We start from the raw sequence: 19,271 nt of genomic DNA, 5'->3' as shown, positions 1-19,271 counted from the left end.
TGATCTTTCAATAAGGGAAAACTTACATAACACAAATTCATGCCGGGGCGGAGGATTTTTGTATATTTCAATAAAGGTAGATTTATTATTGGCTTATTTTAATCCTGTCACACTACTACAGACTAAAACATCTCATTCTTTATTTGAGCTTGATTGTATTTATTTATTTATTTATTTATTTTCCCCCATTGCTCATGGAGGTTTCTGGGCTAACCTTTCTTAGTTAACACTCTGCATAGCACTGCTGGCTCCTGACACACTTTCATTTTGAGTCATTTGTACTTCTCACCTCCTAGCTTTTAGACTCTCCAGCTCTAATATTGAGCTTGCTGGACAGCTATATTATTCAGTGTTTGGGTTTCTTTTTGTCAGAATGCTAAAATTACTCAAAGAACTCTTCCTCATGCCCAACCAAACACCTAAAATGGCTGACAAAAGCAAAATGTCTTAAGCTCTCACATCACTTCCAGATGTTGTTCCAAGTGATTCAGAGCAAGCCAAGGTTAAGATCAAATAAACTGTTAGTGTATAACCTGGAAGGGCGAAAAAAGCCTTTCTTCTCGTAAAATCTTATGTGAATAATAAAGTGCAAAGACGTATTCAAGGTTTCATGTACAACTTGGGACTCTGACAGCACACACACACACACACACACACACACACACACACACACACACACACACACACACACACACACACACTTTTATATGTACTCCTACATTGGAGTATGGAGTCACTTTATGGCCCATGGTCTGCGGCAGCAGAGTGGATACTTCCTCTATTATTTTTTAACTTTCTTGTTTTCTCAACCAAGGATAGAAACGTTGGTTATGTCATGTCTTGCATATTCAGGTTTGATTGTATTCAGCCCTCTTGGTTGGATAGATTTTTCTGTAAATTTTGGAATTTGGGTAATTCCAAGTTTTTTTAGCAGCAGATCATGACCAGTAGTTTTTTTTGTCTTGCAGTAGGGAATTCCTTCTTGAAGTAGTTTTACCTGCATAGGAAGGACAGTTCTTGTATTTTTTTCCATCCAGATCCAGTCCAGGGTGTAGCTAACTGTGTAAATATCTGGAAAGTATCGATCAGAAAACAAAAGTGGAGCGTTCTGATAGCAGGTCAGAGATTTTGCTGGATGAATGTTGAAGTTTCCATCAGAAGTTGCTCTGAGAAGCCTTTGGGATCTGGGAGCCAATGGATTAGCAGGATGCCATGTTAGTCACTTCTTCCTTTTTAATGTTGGAAGGGACCATTGTAATTCTCTAACCTCCCGAATAGCTCAAGTTTTGGGATTTTACTTCATCAAGCCCTGTAACTTGTGGCTAAACTGAAGAATATCTTCTAGAAAGACTTCCATTCTTGATTTAAAAGATTTAGTTTTGGTGAATCTATCATATCTCTTGGTAGGTTGTTCCATTGGTTAAGTACCCTTACTCTTAAAAATTGGCACCTAATTTTCAGTTTGTCTAGTTTCAACTTCGTCATTGGATCTTGTCATGTCCGTCCTGCTTAATTAAGGAGCCCGCTGTTATTACATCATCATCCCATGTAGGTATTTATAGACTATGATATTTGAACTTGTGCATTGAGTGTATCAGCTATTGTCATTTTAATAGCTTAAGTAGATTTCACATGCACCTGGAAATTCACTCTTTTAAGGAAAGTTCTGAAAAGACTGCAGGTCATAAAATTAGCTGGAAAAGACGTGTATTAGGTCATAATGTCATTGCCTTTCTAAAGTGAACTGGACCTTTACAGTGTATGAATAGCATGTGTCCATGCTGTAGGGCAGGGGTGGCCAGCCTGAGAAGGAGCCAGAATTTACCAATGTACATTGCCAAAGAGCCACAGTAATACATCAGCAGCTCCCTCTCCCAGCACCTCCCACCCACCGATCAGCGCCTCCCCCTCCCTCCCCGCACCTCCCGATCAGCTGTTTCGTGGTGTGCAGGAGGCTCTGGGGGAGACGGGGAGGAGCAAGGGCATGGCAGGGCTCAGGGGAGGGCACGGGAAGGGGTGGAGTGGGGGCAGGGCCTGTGGCAGAGCCAGGGGTTGAGCAGTGAGCACCCCCCAGCACATTAGAAAGTTGGTGCCTGTAGCTCCAGCCCCGAAGTCGGTGCCTATACAAGGAGCCGCATATTAACTTCTGAAGAGCTGCATGTGGCTCCGGAGCCACAGGTTGGCCACCCCTGCTGTAGGGAAATCACTGGGGATGGAAATAAAAAAATTTATGTATTCTCCAAAGCAGATTATTTTATAAGGCTATATAATTGTTGAGTATTTATTTACCCTGACTGAGCAAATATCTGGGGCCCTAATAAATGTATTGTGCCTATTAAAATGTTTTCTAACTTCCTTTTTTAATAGAATGGTCCTAGTGCCAGATCTTGTCACAAGATGTGCATCGATATTCAGCGAAGGCAAATCTACACACTGGGCCGTTATCTGGATTCCTCCGTGAGGAACAGTAAATCTCTGAAAAGCGATTTCTACCGTTATGACATTGACACGAACACATGGATGTTGCTAAGTGAAGACACTGCAGCAGATGGAGGTCCCAAGTTGGTGTTTGATCATCAGGTCAGGTGCATAGATAAACATTGAGTGCACTTTTACTTCGCGGGCTTTGCTTAAAACAACATTTCTTACTATAGCCCATTACTAGAATTGAGAAAGTGTGTGCACCAGGTAATGCAACTAAAAAATATATTGGGAGAAATGGATATGATGTATTTTTTAAAAATGTATGTTCCTAATTAGCAATGTTAATGTTACAATATAAAAAACCTACCCTGTTTTTTTTCAAGAACATGAAGTTATTTGTTAGTATCTTGTAATCTCCTATAAAGATCAAGAAACAATGCAGCTATGTCTGGGAAAGCTAGTCTTGCACAGTGATGTCTTGTCAGTGAGTAACAGTTGCTCGTCACTGGGATTGTGGCACCGCAAACATATTGTAGCCAGTGTTGGGTGTTACTGTGGACAACAGTGCAAGAGACAATGCAGATATTGGAAAAAAAGCTTGGTTTTTGATCAAAATTAGGCCTACTTTTAATTTAAAAAGAATTATGGGGTGTGTGTGCGTGCGTATACACGTATATGCACTTCATAGGCATAGGAATTCATTACGGAATTGGCTGCCAGTTTTTCTTTGGAGTATTGTACCTTGAAGAATTAAAATTAAAATTAAATTGATTCTTTTTGCTACCTTTTGTGCCAAGCTGTGATCTAACCTGTGCTGAGGAGCCACCTAATGCTGTTGTAATTCCATCTGTCCTCCTTCCCTGCGTCCCCTGCTTTTTCCTACTTTTTTGTAACTCCGTTTGTTGTTTCATATCTGAAATAAGTTTTTTGGAGGCAGGGACCACATTGTCGTCTTTGTACTGAGAGGCACTTTTTGGGTGTTGTAAAATAGTTATGTTTCAAGCTTTAGAGATTGTTTAATAACAGGTTTCAGAGTAGCAGCCGTGTTAGTCTGTATCCGCAAAAATAACAGGAGTACTTGTGGCACCTTAGAGAAGTGGGTTGTAGCCCACGAAAGCTTATGCTCTAATAAATTTGTTAGTCTCTAAGGTGCCACAAGTACTCCTGTTCTTTTTGTTTAATAACAGTACATATATTGCCATAAGACCTAGAGACCTTACAAAGTCAGGGCCCTGCTGTTTTAGAAATAACAGGTAGATGAGACAAACAGGAAGGCTGTTGGAGGAAGAGGGGCAGAGCTGAGCATGGGGTAACAAAAACCATAGGCCATTTTAATCCTAGCTGTGTGTGCAGTCCTTGGCCAGTCCTCAGTAATCTTGACTCCCCCTGCCTCGCCATTATCAGATGGTAGCTTTTTGTATACGTTATGACAGAGGTTATTGCAAACAGTAGAGTAAAAAAGCAAACCATGGACGTCTTCATTTTTACTCTTGTACATCAAATTTTGAAAACACTATTGAATGCTCCGAGGTGACCAACGTGCAGCCTGTGGTTGCCCTCATCTTACGCAGATGGGGAGAACGGAGCCACTAGACCCTAGCATGCAGTGTTGCTTCATGTGGGCAGCCAAGCCACATTGTAAACTAGGGGCCAGTAATCTCCGTGCACTGCGTCTGCATTCCCCACGGAGTTAGCTGCAAACTGCTTCCTTTACTACAGATGAAGGAAGGAGGATGTGCTGATGTTAACTCACGCTGAATATTGCTGTTCTACTGCTGACCTCAATGAGCGAAGGGTTTTTTATCGGCTGATATGAAATATTAATGTATTCTTGATTAAACAAATCTAGTTTAACATGCATCTCTTGCTTCCTACAGATGTGTATGGATTCAGAAAAACACATGATCTATACGTTTGGAGGTAGGATTTTGACATGTAATGGCAGTGTAGATGACAGCAGAGCCAGTGAACCTCAATTTAGTGGATTGTTTGCTTTTGACTGTCAATGTCAAACATGGAAACTGTTGAGAGAAGATTCGTGTAATGCTGGACCTGAGGACATCCAATCCAGAATAGGACACTGCATGTTATTCCATTCGGTAAGAGTTCACTTTGGATTTTAAGTTGTAATGCCTGGTTTTAGGGGGTGATACCTGTTCAACTTCATTGAGCACATGAATCTTTCTTCAGATTATTCTTTTGGGTGAGAAGTAAAACAGATATTAGCCACTTATAATCATTAACACTGGCACTGTTTGTAGGAGACAGTGGTAGTAATGTGTGTTTTTGTATACTTTTAAAATTCACCTTGTGATTTAGTTTGAAATGGTAGTCATCATCTGAACTGTATGTAGTAGTGCGCTGACATTAAACAACTGTCGCGTTCCCTCCTCTCCCTCTCCCTTCAGGGATGCTGCATTTCCAGGGGTCTCAAGTGATCTTTGCTAAAAGTTGGTAAAGCATTTTGGGATCCTTTGGCCTGATAGATGATGCATATTATTAATGGCAGCAGGTGGTGACTTGTAGATATATCCATGTGTTTGAGTTTATTGAGAAAATAAGGGCCTGATTGTCAAAAATGTTCATTACCCAGCAGCTTCTGTTCTTGAAAGGCACTAGTGCAGTGGTCCCCAACCTTTTTGTGGCCAGTAGCACATTCATGTTTTCAGAAGAGTGTGGCGATCACCAACAATTTTTCAAGGCTTATTTTGTATTTGTACATTAAATAATACGAAAAACATCATATTTAATATTACATAATATATGAATCCAGAGAGAAGCTGGAGAGAAGCCGCGAGGGCAGAGAACACCGGCGCCCGCAGCCCCAGAGTACTCTGTCCCCAGCAGGCGCGGGACCCCGGCTTCTCTCCCCTGCTGGGCACTAGGCGGGCCCCGCGCCTGCCGGGGCATGGTTGGCTCTAGGTTTTTTGCCGCCCCAAGCAAAAAAAGTTTTGGCTGCCCCCCACCCCAGCCCTGGGGTCCCCCCCCCAGTGCCCTCGCCCACCCGCACTCAAATGCACATGGAAGGCATAGGGACTAACCCTCAAACCTTGTACCTGGAAAGGGATGGGGATCTAGTAAAGAGGGTTCAGGCAGAGGAGTGGGTGTGGGGGTGCTTGGGGGCTCTACACTGGCAGAGAAGCGGGGTGTGATGTACTCGCGGAGGAGGGTGGAGGAGGAGAGGGGGTATGAGGAGGGTTACGGGAGAAGAGGTACAGGGGAAGGGGGAGGTGTGGGAGGAGGGGGCTGGGGGAGGGTACAAGGGGAGAGGTGTGGGTGAAGGGAGAGTACAAGGGGAAGGGGTTCGGCGAAGGAGCGATGGGGGAGGTACAAGTGAAGAGGCTGCGAGCGGGATGGGGGGGTGCAAGGGCTGAGAGGGGCAGGCGCTGACAGCTGCTTCCCCAGCCCCATGCAGGCAGAGCCGAGAGGACGGACACTGACCCCCAGGTGCCCGAGCCGCGGGGGTCTCCCGGCGGGGCAGTATCCCCCACTCGGAGCCGGGCTCTGCCTCTCCCCGCCCTGGCGCTGTGGGAGCCCGGGGCAAGCAGCGCGGGGCTGAGGCGGGGGAGGTGCGCGGCGGGCTGGGTCCAAGGGCAGGAAGGGGCAGCTCCCTGGCAGCTTGGGTTGCTCAGCCACTTGCCCCATCAGCACGCGAGCTGGGATCCGCGCCCCCTGCCCAGCCCGGCGGCGCCCTGCACAGCCCACTCGGGCGGGGAAACGTCGCGCTGCCCTGGGGAGACTCAGAGCAGCAGCAGTAGCGGTGGCGGCAGCAGGACCCCTTATCCCTCCCTGGATCCCGGGCCCCGCTTCCCTCCCTCCCCGGCTCCTCACACACTCCGGGAGCCCCTCTCGCCGCCGCAGCCCGGACTCGGCTCCAGGGGACGATGCTCTGGCTCTCCAGCGGCAGGGCTCTGGCCAGGGCCGGCTCCCGGCTTTTTGCCGCCCCAAGCAACCCCGGAGTTCTCTGTCCCCGGCAGGCCCGGGGCCATGGCTTCTCTCCGGCTTAAGCCGCGGCCCCGCACCTGCCAGGGACCGAGAAGACTGGCGCCTGCAGCCCCGGAGTTCTCTGTCCCAGGCAGGCGCGGGGCCACGGCTTCTCTCCCCTGCTGGGCACTAGGCGGGCGCACATAAATGCCCTGGCGGGCGCCATGGCACTCACAGGCACCGCGTTGGGGACCACTGCTCTAGCGGGTGCTGAATACTCTTGTAAATCTGGTTACTTCATAAATTCCAAGGCCAGAAGGGACAACTGTGATCTTCTAGTCTGCCCTCCTATGTAACACATGCCATAGAATTTCCATGAATTAATTAAATGTTTGAATTAAAGCTACCTTTAGGAAAAACATTCCAGCTATGATTGAAAAATTGCCCGAGTTGGAGAGTCTGCCACAACCTTTGGTAAATTGTTTCAATGGCTAATTACCTTCACTATTAAAAAATTATGCATTATTTCCATGCTGAATTTGTCTAGCTTTGACTTCCAGCCATTGGATCTTGTTATACATTTGTCTGCTAGGTTGAAAAGTCCATTTATAAAATTTTTGTTCCCCATGTAGGTACTTATAAACTGCGATCAAGTCCACTCTTAACCTTCTCTTCGTTAGATTCAAGCAGCTCAGTCTCTTTAGCTTATAACTATAAGGAATGTTCTTCAATCCTTGAATCATTCTCATGGCTCTTCTCTGAACCCTCTACATCTCTATCAACATCTTTCTTGGGTTATGGGTACCAGAACTGGTTACAGTACTTATGTAGGAGCTTAAATGTGATCAGAGCTTTTTGAAAATTTGCCCTCAATTGTGGGCACTGAGGATTTTCAAAAATGTGTCCTTAAATGCCTAACCGCTATTCAGCTGTACGTTTATCTAAGGATTTTGGTGACAATATGAACTTTATGATTGAAGTCAAGCGTGGTTTTTACATATTACCAGGCCTCTGAGATCAGAGTTTTACAATATGTATAGTTTAGTAGTATATTTTTCACTGTCTTAATACTGCCAACTTAAAACATAAAATTTAAATTGTAGTGATTTATTGTGTTCGTATTTTGATCCCTTAGGAATTCCTATCTCTGTTCATTTAGTATAGGGGCGGGCAAACTTTTTGGCCTGAGGACCACATCGGGTTTCTGAAATTGTATGGAGGGCCGGTTAGGGGAGGCTGTGCCTGACCCTCCGACCCCCTCCCCCCCGCTTCTCGCCCCCTGACGGCCCTCCCCCGGGACTCCTGCCCCATCCACCCCTCCCTGTCCCCTGACTGCCCCCCCGCCACCCCATCCAACCCCTCCTCTCATTCCTGACTGTGCCCCCCGGGACCCATGCCCCATTCAACCACCCCTTTTCCCTGACCGCCCCCTGGCACCTCTGCCCCTGACTGCCCCCCGCTGCCCCATCCAACCCCCCCCCCTTCCTGACCGCCCCCCGGGATCCCTGCCCTCATTCAACCCCCCTGTTCTCCGTTCTCTGACTGCCCTGACCCCTATCCCCACCCCTGACCACCACCCCGAACTCCCCTGCCCTCTATCCAACCCCCCTTGCTCCCTGCCCCCCTACCACGCTGCCTGGAGCACCGGTGGCTGGCGGCGCTACAGCTGTGCCGCCCAGAGCACCAGGACAGTCAGCTGCGCTGCCCGGCTGGAGCCAGCCACTCCACCACGCAGCACAGAGCACCTGGTCAGGCCGCGGCTCTGCAGCTGTGCTGCCTGGCAAGAGCTCGCAGCCCACCGCCCAGAGCATTGCGCTGGCAGCTCAGTGAGCTGAGGCTGCGGGGGAGGGGGAACAGCAGGGGAGGGACCGGGCCTTAGCTCCCGGGCCAGGAGCTCAGGGGCTGGGCAGGAGGGTCCATGGGTCAGATGTGGCCCACGGGCCGTAGTTTGCCCACCTTTGATTTAGTAGAAGATACTTTTTTCAAAGTTCCACTTTGTTTCAAATTGCCTTCTAAAGATTTAGAAATATTGCTAAGTTATTCCCACAAAATACTCTTTCAGGTAACACTGTGAACTTGTGTATGTTTTGTGCTCACATACATGTTTGCACAAACTCAGCTTATGGAAATTTTAGACCATTGTCTGTTTTTAAAAAAAATACTTGAAAAAGAGCAAAAGCAGTATACCTACACGGAGGGACTTTTAATTGGTCATCCTTGGGGAAAAACAATAACATACAACTGGTATATTTGATTAGTCATTTCTGTCTATTGTGTGTCTAATATGAATACATTTGTATTTGGATAACTTTTCTCTCTCGTGATCCAGTTTTTCTTTTGGTTTCTGTAGTGAAGTCATGATCTTGTGTATTTGACTAGGAGACTGTTTACCATAGAGAATGATTTTATCACAAGTACAGCATTGTAACTTTACTGCCTGTTCAAACAGGATTGTAGTAGTTAAATATGGAAAAAGTTCTACTAGATCACTTCATTGCTGATCTGATATTGGTAGGATCCAGTACTGCTAACTCTCTATGTGCAGAAGTCGTAATTGAAGTCAAGAGTTGCACCCTGGGCTTTCAGGATCTGGCCCTGGATCCGAGCTGGGAAGCAGTGAGCATAACAAGATCCAGTTGGTGGAAGTTAAAGTTAAATAAATTGAACATTAAAATAAAACATTGTTTCTTAGCAGTCAGAATAATCTAAATATTGGAACATCTTACCAAAGGAGATGGTGGACTCATCACTGATGTCATTAAAATGAGATTAGATATATTTGTAAAACAGATGCTTTAGTCCAGCTTCGGGTCATGTGTTCATGGTGGAGCTTTCTGGCCTTGGGATCTGCGAAATCCTCCTGTTCATCACCTTCCTTCATGGGCCTGGGAGAGGATGATTGTACACGTTGCCCTCCACATGGTCATAACACCTGCAGCTCTACATTCAGACGATGATGAACAAACGTCATGGTTCAGGGCTTCAGGGGTCCACAAGGAATTTTTATTCTCAATACAATTGGCCAGATGTATTTGTTTGTTTGTTTTAATCTTGCTCTGTGGCATCAGAGATTGGCCATAGCTGAAGATAGGATACCATGTGGGGTGGACCAGTTCTTTGAAGTGGTACAGTGAATCATTTTCTTAGATGACTGATTAGTGAGTCTTGCTCTCATCTCCCAGGGTCAAACCTCCATAGTTGGAGTTTGGGAAGGAATTTTCTGCAGGTCAGACTGGCAGGTGCCTTGGTGGGTTTTTTATCTTCCTTTACAGTGTGGGGAATTGCATGCTAGGATCATCGGGCGTATCTCACCAAGTCAATTCCCTGCCTTTGCAAGGCCATGGGCACTGATGGCACTTTGGTCTCGTGTTCGCTGCCTGTGGCACAGCCCGTTCTCTTGAGGACTGAAATGCTTTAGTTCAGTGTTTCCCAAACTTGGGACGCCGCTTGTGTAGGGAAAGCCCCTGGCGGGCCGGTTTGTTTACCATCCTCGTCTGCAGGTCTGGCCGATCGCGGCTCCCAGTGGTTGCGGTTCGCTGCTCCAGGCCAATGGGGGCTGCTGGAAGCGGCGGCCAGTACATCCCTCGACCCGCTCCGCTTCCCGCAGTTCCCATTGGCCTGGAGCGGCGAACTGCAGCCAGTGGGAGCTGCGATCGGCCGGACCTGTGGATGGGGCAGGTAAACAAACTGGCCCGGCCCACCAGGGGCTTTCCCTACACAAACGGCATCCCAAGTTTGGGAAACACTGCTTTAGTTTAACTAAAATAATTGGGCTCAATATACGGGTATGGGGTAAAATGTAATGGCCTGTGATAGACAAGAGGTCAGAGTAGGTGATGTTATGGTCCCTTCTGGTTTTAGGGCTTATAGTTTCGTAGAGTTTATTTAAACAAATGTCTTCATAGTTTACCCATGTCATCAAAACATCATAAAACGCTGAAAGATGAGTGGATTTGTAAGCATACTATGTTTGAAAGGTTCCCCCAGTAAATGTTTCATTTAAGAGCAAACTGTTTGCCAAATTAAATCAACTTCTTTTTCTGGGGAAATCTTTGTGGGGGCAGGAATCAAAAAATACAGTGAGCTCAATTTTAATATTTTTTTGTACATTTTCCATAAGCCAAAATAGCCAAACTGATGTAAATAATTTTCCCTTCTCCAACTAAAAATGTGCCTGAACTATTGCTTGTTTTCATGATTCACTGATGTTTTTGCAAATGCTTACTGAGAGCTGGTTGGCTAAGAATTTGTTTTCTTGAGCACAGTTCAAAAGTTAAAGCATCTGCTTTCCTTCCTCTCCAGAAAAACCGCTGTTTATATGTATTTGGTGGGCAGAGATCGAAGACTTATTTGAATGATTTCTTCAGCTATGATGTTGACAGCGATCACGTGGATATCATATCAGATGGCACCAAGAAAGATTCAGGGATGGGTAAGAGCTTCACTGTATAATGTTGTCTTGTTGGTATAGATGAAAGACTTAAGGTATATAGCAGAAGATAAGACCTCAGTGGCGGAGGATAGAGGCTGTAGTCCTGTTAGATCACAATGGCTTGTTGACAATAGTGACATCCAACTAGAGCTTGCACTCTCTTGCCCACTCTGTACCTGTTAGTTAAATAAATGGCTGACTTAATTCTCCAGGGCTGTGAATTTGGGATCTTCACCAGTACTATTTTTAAGGCTTACAAGTAAATCACAGTTTGTTAGGTTTTACCATTCACCACAGTCTTGATGGCCTTCTAGCTATGTGACTTATATTATTTCCCTCGTTCTAGCAAATGATCAATGCTCATCACCTTGCAGCCTATAAAAATGGAATCTTAGCAAAATATTTGCTAAAATATTTTGTCCCAAACTCTGGCAAATACTGAAAACAAAAGAAGTTCTACATATAGTTTGTTCCTTAAACCAATGCAGTGTAATACCCCCTTATTTTTACAGCACCTTTCGTACAAGAAATATTCCAAAACAGTAAAGAGTCTCTCTTCCAGTTCATTATTTGAGGGATATATAAAGTCAGCCAAGACAAGAAATGAGCTGTAGAATTGATGAGGCAGAGATATAGGGAAGGTATTCCAGATGGCACAAGCCGCTTGATAGTAGCCAGCTTCTGTAATAGGACAGAGAAATTTTATGCTAAGGGAAATGAAGGGACTAAAGGAGTAGAGGAGAACAGGTTTGTGAGTTAGGCTTGGGTCAAGTCCATGTAGAATTTGCCAAGAAGAATGAACAGTTTTGAACTGATCTCTAGAACTAATGGGAAGCAAGTGGAATTGTGTGAGAATCAATGGGTGATTTGATGCACCTTTTCTCTGTTGAAAGGCAGGTAGCAGGTATTTTGCAATGTGGAGAAAGGGGTTGAAGGGAAGCCATAGAGGGGGGGGAAATTGCAATTGTCTAGGCAAAAGGAAATTAAGGCCTAGATCAGGATTTCTTCAGCGGTGCAGTTGAGGCAGTGACTTACACATAGTGGCACTCCACACTCAAAGCATTTACTGCCCATTGACGTTAATGGAAAGACTCCCATTGGCCTCAGTGAATTTTGCATTGGGCCCATTCTGCCTTATTAGCATTTTTTAGTAAGACTTCATATGTAAGTCTTGCCTTAGGTTTTTCTTCCTTCCTTCCCTTGACATTGGCAGAGAGATCCTGTAGTTCAAGTTTGTTTGAATGGATCATGTGGCTTGCAACCATCTCTGTATTATGATCTATAAAGAGAATCATTTTGGTTCTAAAACCTTGTCAAGAATACCATGTTGTTGACAGGTGCTTTCAGAAATACTTAAGAATGATTATTAGAGAGAGAAGGTGGGTGAGGTAATGTCTTTTTTGGACCAATTTCTGTTTGTGAGACAGACAAGCTTACACAGAGCTCTGCTTCAGAAAAAGACCTGAAGAAGTTGGTTCAGTAAGAGACATCACTCTGTCTCTAATATCCTGGGACCAAAACAGCTACAACACTACATGCAAGAATGATTATAACAGAATCAGAAACACTGTAATCGTTTTTTATCTTCTAGGTCTGACACTTACTTTCCCCTCTAGGGTAAAGTTACAACGTTGCTGATGTATATTTCCCTTTTTATGAAAGAAGGGAGGAATTTTCTGTATGTGCACAAACTGTGTTAAAGTATATAAACACCAGTTTTGTCTTCCTTGCCAAGTAAAGGAAGGGCCATAACTCACTAGAACTATTGCCTGTTATTTAATTGTGAAATTCCCTGTCATATTCAGCCCTCAGCAGGGAAGTTAAAACTACTGTTTTTCTGTGTGCCATTATATTTCTGTGAGAATATTGTGTATATTTGTAAGAGTTTCTCATTTATGCAAGTAATTTTGCCTTTTCTTTGTTTGGGAAACAAATCACTTATGTTTAAAAACACAGCTTCCACCCCTTATTTTGATCACTTTTTTTTTTTTTTAAGGCAAGTACATTGGTTATTGGTTATTTCAATCATACTCTCATAAATTGCTCTTTGCTCATTTAGTTTGCTCACTTGGGTTAATTTAGTCATATAAAGATTGAATAAATCTCAAACATGGGATAAAAGTTCATGATACTCTTCCTGCAAAGTGATTTTTTTTTTTTACTCTTCACTGTCTTCCTGAGGGAGATCCAGATTGCATTCTGTTCACAATCTTATTTAAATGCCCTCTCGGTGCTTGGCACTGCAGTAGGGCCCCCCCCCACCAAAAAAAAAGACCGTGCCCACAGTTTAAAGGAAAGAATATCCTTTACTAGTCTGCTAGCACTGGGTTATTGAGGGGAACTGCAGTTTTGAAAATCTAAATGGCAAACATTTGTGTGTGTGGCGCTTTTTAATGAACACCTGTGATGAGTTCAGATTTTAGAAACCAGACTTGTCTTATGACCAGTGAGCACAATGAGCCACATTTCTCTGGCCAAGTATATTAATTGCACGTTTCAGTTAGTCAGACAAATGAGAACATAATAATTAGCCCTCTTCCCCCCTCCCTCCAGCCCCCTTTAATGTTGAATAGCAGACTGTGACTAAATGATTCATTAGAAATCATTTATGAATAGATTTCCAGTTTGCTGTCCTCATGTCTGAGAAAATAAACAAACAACTTTGAACATTTCCCTTGTTTGTGAAAGGAAATGTTAGAATTATTTGCTTTTAACAAGAACAGAAGAAATGCCTATTATATTCGAAACCACAAATGCTGTCAAAGAATTATTTTGGTCAAAGAAAGCAAGTCTGGATTGGAACCCCTTTCAGAATGTTTAGTAATGAGGCACTGGTTTAGTAAAAATAATTCTGACACAGGCCACTGTAATATAAACTTGACTCATCCCTTGAAATGCTGTTAAGGATGCTTGTTTTACATGTTAGTATCTTTAATGCATTGTACTTCATTTTGCTTCTGGTTTTCAGTTGTAGGATCAGATCCCAAAGTCTTACAATTCAGTTATATTTTTAGCCCAATGTACATCTGATGCCTTTTCTGCTTGGGAGAGCACCATAACCCTGATAAAAGCAACAGAGGGTCCTGTGGCACCTTTAAGACTAACAGAAGTATTGGGAGCATAAGCTTTCGTGGGTAAGAACCTCACTTCTTCGGCTTGCATCTGAAGAAGTGAGGTTCTTACCCACGAAAGCTTATGCTCCCAATACTTCTGTTAGTCTTAAAGGTGCCACAGGACCCTCTGTTGCTTTTTACAGATTCAGACTAACACGGCTACCCCTCTGATACGTAACCCTGATAGGTGCTCTGTACCAGTCTTTCTCCCCGAGGACTCAAAAGTCCAGGGACAGTTGGCTCAAATTATCTTATAGACCAGTCTGTGGGATACTGCTAACCCTGAGGAGATGCCAACAGCCAGACTGGAGCTGAAAAATCTTTGGTCAGTGCTCCCTTGAGCAGACACCATACTCTGGGCCTCCGGAGAGAAGAAGTCATCAAAGAAGATGCCAATAACATTGCAACCTCAACACCAACTATCTCAGCATGGGCAGCCTCCGCAATGGCACAAGTTACCTCAGCACTGAACCTGACAGTGCTGGTGCCCTCACACCAAAGGGCAGCATCAAGAGGCAAGACCAGATGGAGCATAAACATGACTCCAAGCGCCACATGGAACCACCCCGCAAGGAGGACTTCAATGCCACTCTTCCAAAGACACAGCCTCCAAACTCCTTACATCTCCAAAATTGGAGGAGGCAAGCTGGTCAGCTGGTGAGGTGCAAGGGGCTTTTGGTCTGGTGCCAATCTCACTACTGACACCTGCACCAATAGCTGAGCCTGTCAAGGGTCATACCTCAAGGAAGAACTGGAGACCTGCGCTGCACCAAAACAGCAGCTGGCCCCAGGGGAACACCACTCTGTCCCTACCATTTGAGGAAGAATACGCCTCATCACGCTCTGTGACCTATTTGTTCTTGCTGGCATCAAGTAGGGATTCCTATCCCTTACTGTCGGAGGACTCCCATTCCAAGCCCTGTTTCAAGCAAGATATTAATGGCACTGGGCTGGCCAACTTCAACCTAGCCAGTACCCCATAGCATGCTCTCTTAGCCATACTGGGGACTATCATCCTATATGTACTGGAGCAAATCCTCCTGTTCCTCAGTGAAGAGGAAGAGATCCTGCTCCCCAGCAGCATCAATAAGGAGGCCACCGACTCAATCAAACAATGAAGGGACAGCAACAAATCCAGCCCCAACCGAAGGAATTGTCATAGTCACCACATGAAGCAGTGGCCCTTGCACAGGTGGTCAACTCGAAGGCTTTCCAGGACCTCCTCTCACAGACCGCAGAGACCCTGCTGTTGAAACCACAGTAATCCAGGTGAGGTCTTGTAAACTCTCTGATATAGTGAGTTCTGCGAGCTCAGCCAGGATCTCCCTTCTACTCAACAAGGGCTTATTCAAGCTAGTGAAGGGGCTGTGGCAGACCCTGGATACTCTGGCCTTTGCATCTAAGCAAGTGGGGGAAAGAGCTACCTGCTGCCTCCAAAGCACTTCTGTCACTTTGGTGCATGCCCAGATCCTGGGTTTCTGATGGCATCGGGAATCCAAAAAAAGTTCACTTCCAAAAAGGCAGCCCAAAGCAGAAGGATCCAAACAAGTTTTGGCAGTAAAGTATATTCCTCCATCTCATTGTAGCTCCGTGTTGCAAACTACCAGGCTGTTCATACAATGTAACTTCCTCACCTAAAAGAGAGTAATTCCCTTCCTGTCCAAAATCCCACAGGAGAACAGGGAGGAACTGAAGGGGATCATAAGAGGACCAAATGGTGGCCAGGACAGCTCTGTAAGTGGCCATGGACACATTAAATAAGACACTAACTTTTCATGGCAGCTAGCATCAGGCATCCCAAAATAGGACCTTCCCTTTGAAGGGGTGTAGCTCTATAGCAATATGCCTTATGCCTGAAGAGCTTCCAGCTCTTTAGATGAAGTGCTCCATTTGCTGAAAGGCTCGAGGGCCACGCTATGATCCTTTTGGGACACTCACACTCTCTCTCGCTCGCTCTCATGGAAAGCACTGTAATTGTCAATCATAGCAGAAGACCTAGTCCTACTCCCAGAGCAGACAGCCAGAGTACCCGCCAAGAAAAAGATCTCACTACTGCAGGAGACACCCGTTGTTGTCCTCAGTCATTCCCCCTGCAGCATCACAGAGGCAGACCGTTTGACGGGAATGTGGAGCTCTGATGCTTGCGATGGCCGTGCCCCTTTCCACTGGGCGTGGTCTACTCTTACAACAGAAAGTGGATGTTGGACATCATTTCCCATGGCTGCCATTGGCTTCATTCCCACACTTACTCCCTATCCTACCTGCTTCCCTAGCCCTCTTCAGGATCCCTTCTCAGGAGAGCCTGTTGCAAAAAGTGGCCCTGTTGCTACATCTGAGAGCCATAGAGCTGGTACCTCAGGTGTACAGGGGAGTAGGTTTTTACTCCTAATATTTCCTCCCCCTGAAGAAGGGGGAGTCTTCCTCCTGTCCTAGACCTGAGGAGAATGAACAAATACATATGCCACCTGAGTTTCAGAATGATAAAGCTTGCCTCCACCATTCCTTTTCAGCAGACTTAAAACCGGTTCATGGTTCTCAGCTTGTAGGACACATAATTACAAGTGGCCATCCACTGACCCACAGAAAGTACTTGGGATTCACTCTGCAGCCAAATGACTACCAGTACACGGCACTTCCCTTCAGACACTCCATTGGCCCGAGAGTTTTTGCAAAATGTGCCTGGTGGTGGTGGTGCATGCACCTGAGGAGATGGGGCATCCACATCTACCTGTAAATTGATTGGCTGATCAGGGCAGATTCCAGCAGGAGACTGTAACAAGCCTAGATTTTAAAGCCTAGATTTTACTTACTCTCACACTCTCACACTCACACTCTCCCTCCAGCCAGCCAGCCAGCTGGGTCTCCTACTGAACTAAGAAATATCACTTCATTCCCCCAAAACTTAATGGGAGCTAGAGAGCGTACTTGCCAAACAGGTTCCTGTCCTTATAATTGGTATTACGCAAGATAAAATCAAGCCTGGCTACAATATACAGACTTGTCTTGGAATGTTAGGCTGTATGGTGGCGTGCATATACGTGATGTTGCTTGCCATACCTCACCTGCAACCCTTGCAACTCAGGCTCAAGTCAGTCTTCTCTCCCATCAATCACTGGATGGACAGAAAGGACTTGATGCCACCTCACATCCTTGCAGAACTGGGATGGTGTCTAGAACCCAAGAACATAAGACGACAGACTCTAATCAGACACTTCAGGGACAGGTTTGGCATCTGACCTGGTTCACAAAAGACATGAGAATTCACATAAATGTCCTGGGGTTCCTGTGATCTGTTTATCGCAAAGGACAATGCCAAGTGTTAGAACTACCTGGACCTGATTTTACAACACTATGGTAAGGTACTCTACCCAGTTCCAAAGGCCCTCCATCTAACAGACTGGATGTTGGTTGGTTAGGTACCATGGATAGGGACTGCTCCGGACAAATTCAGGAGATTCTGGTTCAGAGCAGGGATGTCCACCAAGAAAAATGATTTATCAAAATGGAAGTAGTTCTCTATATGGGCATCCCAACATGGCCTGGATTCTCTGCAGGCTACAATACTGAAGATCCTCAATGACTTGCTGCACGTAAAACACTCTAATCCTTCACTGAGCTTCACTAAGGTTCACCTCGCACATTCTCAGTGTTCCCATCTGCCATGCAGTTGTGCAAGTCTTTTCCCACCTGATGATATTGAAGTTCCTCAGGGGTCTGCTACATATTTACCCACAGGTTAGAAAACCTGCTTCTGCCTGGGACTTCAGCATTGTCCTCTTGAAACTCCTTTTGAACCCCTTTCAGAATGCTTCTTACTTCATCTCACTCTGCAGATGGCTATTATAGTTATCACTTTGCCCGGGAGAATGAGTGAGCGCCAAGGATTTATGGCTGACCTCCCTACACAATGTTTCACAGGGACATGGTAATGTTGAAAGCACATACTAGGTCTTTCGCCAAGTAGGTCTGAGTTACATTAAGCGACTGATTCAAATGGATCTGTCGTCTCTCTGAAGCCACATGTATACTGGATGATTCTAGAGTCTTACTTTACTACATCAACAGAACCAAACCATTCACTGTCTTCCCATTTATTTTTGGCTATCTCTGGCCATTCCAAAGGCCAGGCCATCTCATCACAAAGAATATCTTGCGTGGATAACGCAGTGTATCTCACTGTGTTGCCAGTAGGTTGATGTACTTCTCCCACTGAACATCAAGGCTCGCTGTAGCAGAGCTCAGGTTACATCCTCCTGTTTCAGAAATATGCCAATTTCCAAGATGTGGAAGGTTGCACCGTACATGCTGCTAATAATCTAATGTTTGTTTTTACCATTATATTATAAACAGTTTCTGAGGGAAATTCTGAACTGTAAAACTTTATCGCAGTCACCTGTTGCAGTCTTCTTATTCTGAGCAATTGGACATTGAGCTGACAAATAATGGAGATAATCCATGAAAACATCCTCCATCTATTAGATGGGCTTATTTCCTTGATTTAGTGTTGATTTAAGCATTGAGAGCCCAGTGGCTTCTGTGAATGCATGGCACAAAACGTCATGGGCCAGTTTCTGAGCCCCAGTTCTGTACCCTTTGAACCACCTGAGTGGCTCAGAGGAGATGTGAACTGGCTGTAGTTGACCACGTGAGGGAATTCTCAGCAGGTGTGAAACCAGTGGAGTCCTCTCCAGTGTCAGCTGCCTCCCGCCCAGTGTAGTTGGGGGGGGGGGGGGGGAGAGGTAGGGAGCGGTGGAACAGAACTTCTGAACAGCAATTCTGAGCATATATACTCCTTGTGGGATCATAATCGTTTGGGGTAAATTAGAACAGCTACGCACTCTCCTTATCCTGAATGTATTTTGATGCAGGAGAAAATTTGTCCCCATATTGATCATCACGTGCTATGAGAAGACATCAGAATGGTAGATCCCAAGCAAGTAATTGTTGTCTTAGTAAGGGTTTAATATTTTTACATGCACTTATGTTTTTAAATGTCCTTTTAAAGAGACTTTTGTTGGCTGAATACCCAAGAACACCTTTTCAGAAGCTCACTACTCATGTGTACCCCTCAAATGACTGAGGTTACTACATTATAGTTTAATTACCATCAAGTACTTAATACATTGTGTGCTGCAGATGTAGATAATGAAGTTGTTGAACCTCCTATCGGAACAGTTAGTTTTTCATACAGGTTGGTGGTTTATATGTTTTTGTGCTCATTGATAGGAATCAAACAAACATCTGGTAAACACCCTTAAAGGTTTTAATGTTTTCTAGGCTGAAATATTACTCTACCCAGCATCTTCCAATTAGTGTGCCCTAGTTCCACTGCTGTCTGATCAATTTTGTTGTTTTCAGGAACTTGTTCAGTCCAAAGC

At 45.1% G+C, this 19,271-nt stretch overlaps 1 protein-coding gene across 1 annotated transcript in view; it reads left to right on the top strand.

Annotated features, from left to right (window-relative positions):
- Positions 1–19,271, top strand: part of MKLN1 (muskelin 1) — a 189,370-nt gene that overhangs the window by 135,061 nt on the left and 35,038 nt on the right. Inside the window, exons 10-12 of the mRNA XM_065416326.1 lie at positions 2,368–2,580; positions 4,302–4,523; positions 10,651–10,780. Coding sequence (XP_065272398.1) covers positions 2,368–2,580; positions 4,302–4,523; positions 10,651–10,780 — 565 coding nt within the window. The remainder of the gene's footprint in view (positions 1–2,367; positions 2,581–4,301; positions 4,524–10,650; positions 10,781–19,271) is intronic.

Source organism: Emys orbicularis, chromosome 1, assembly GCF_028017835.1.
Source record: "Emys orbicularis isolate rEmyOrb1 chromosome 1, rEmyOrb1.hap1, whole genome shotgun sequence".
NCBI lineage: Eukaryota > Metazoa > Chordata > Testudines > Emydidae > Emys > Emys orbicularis.
The sequence above is the reverse complement of the archived record's forward strand: the minus strand, read 5'-3'. Positions and strand labels throughout refer to the sequence as shown.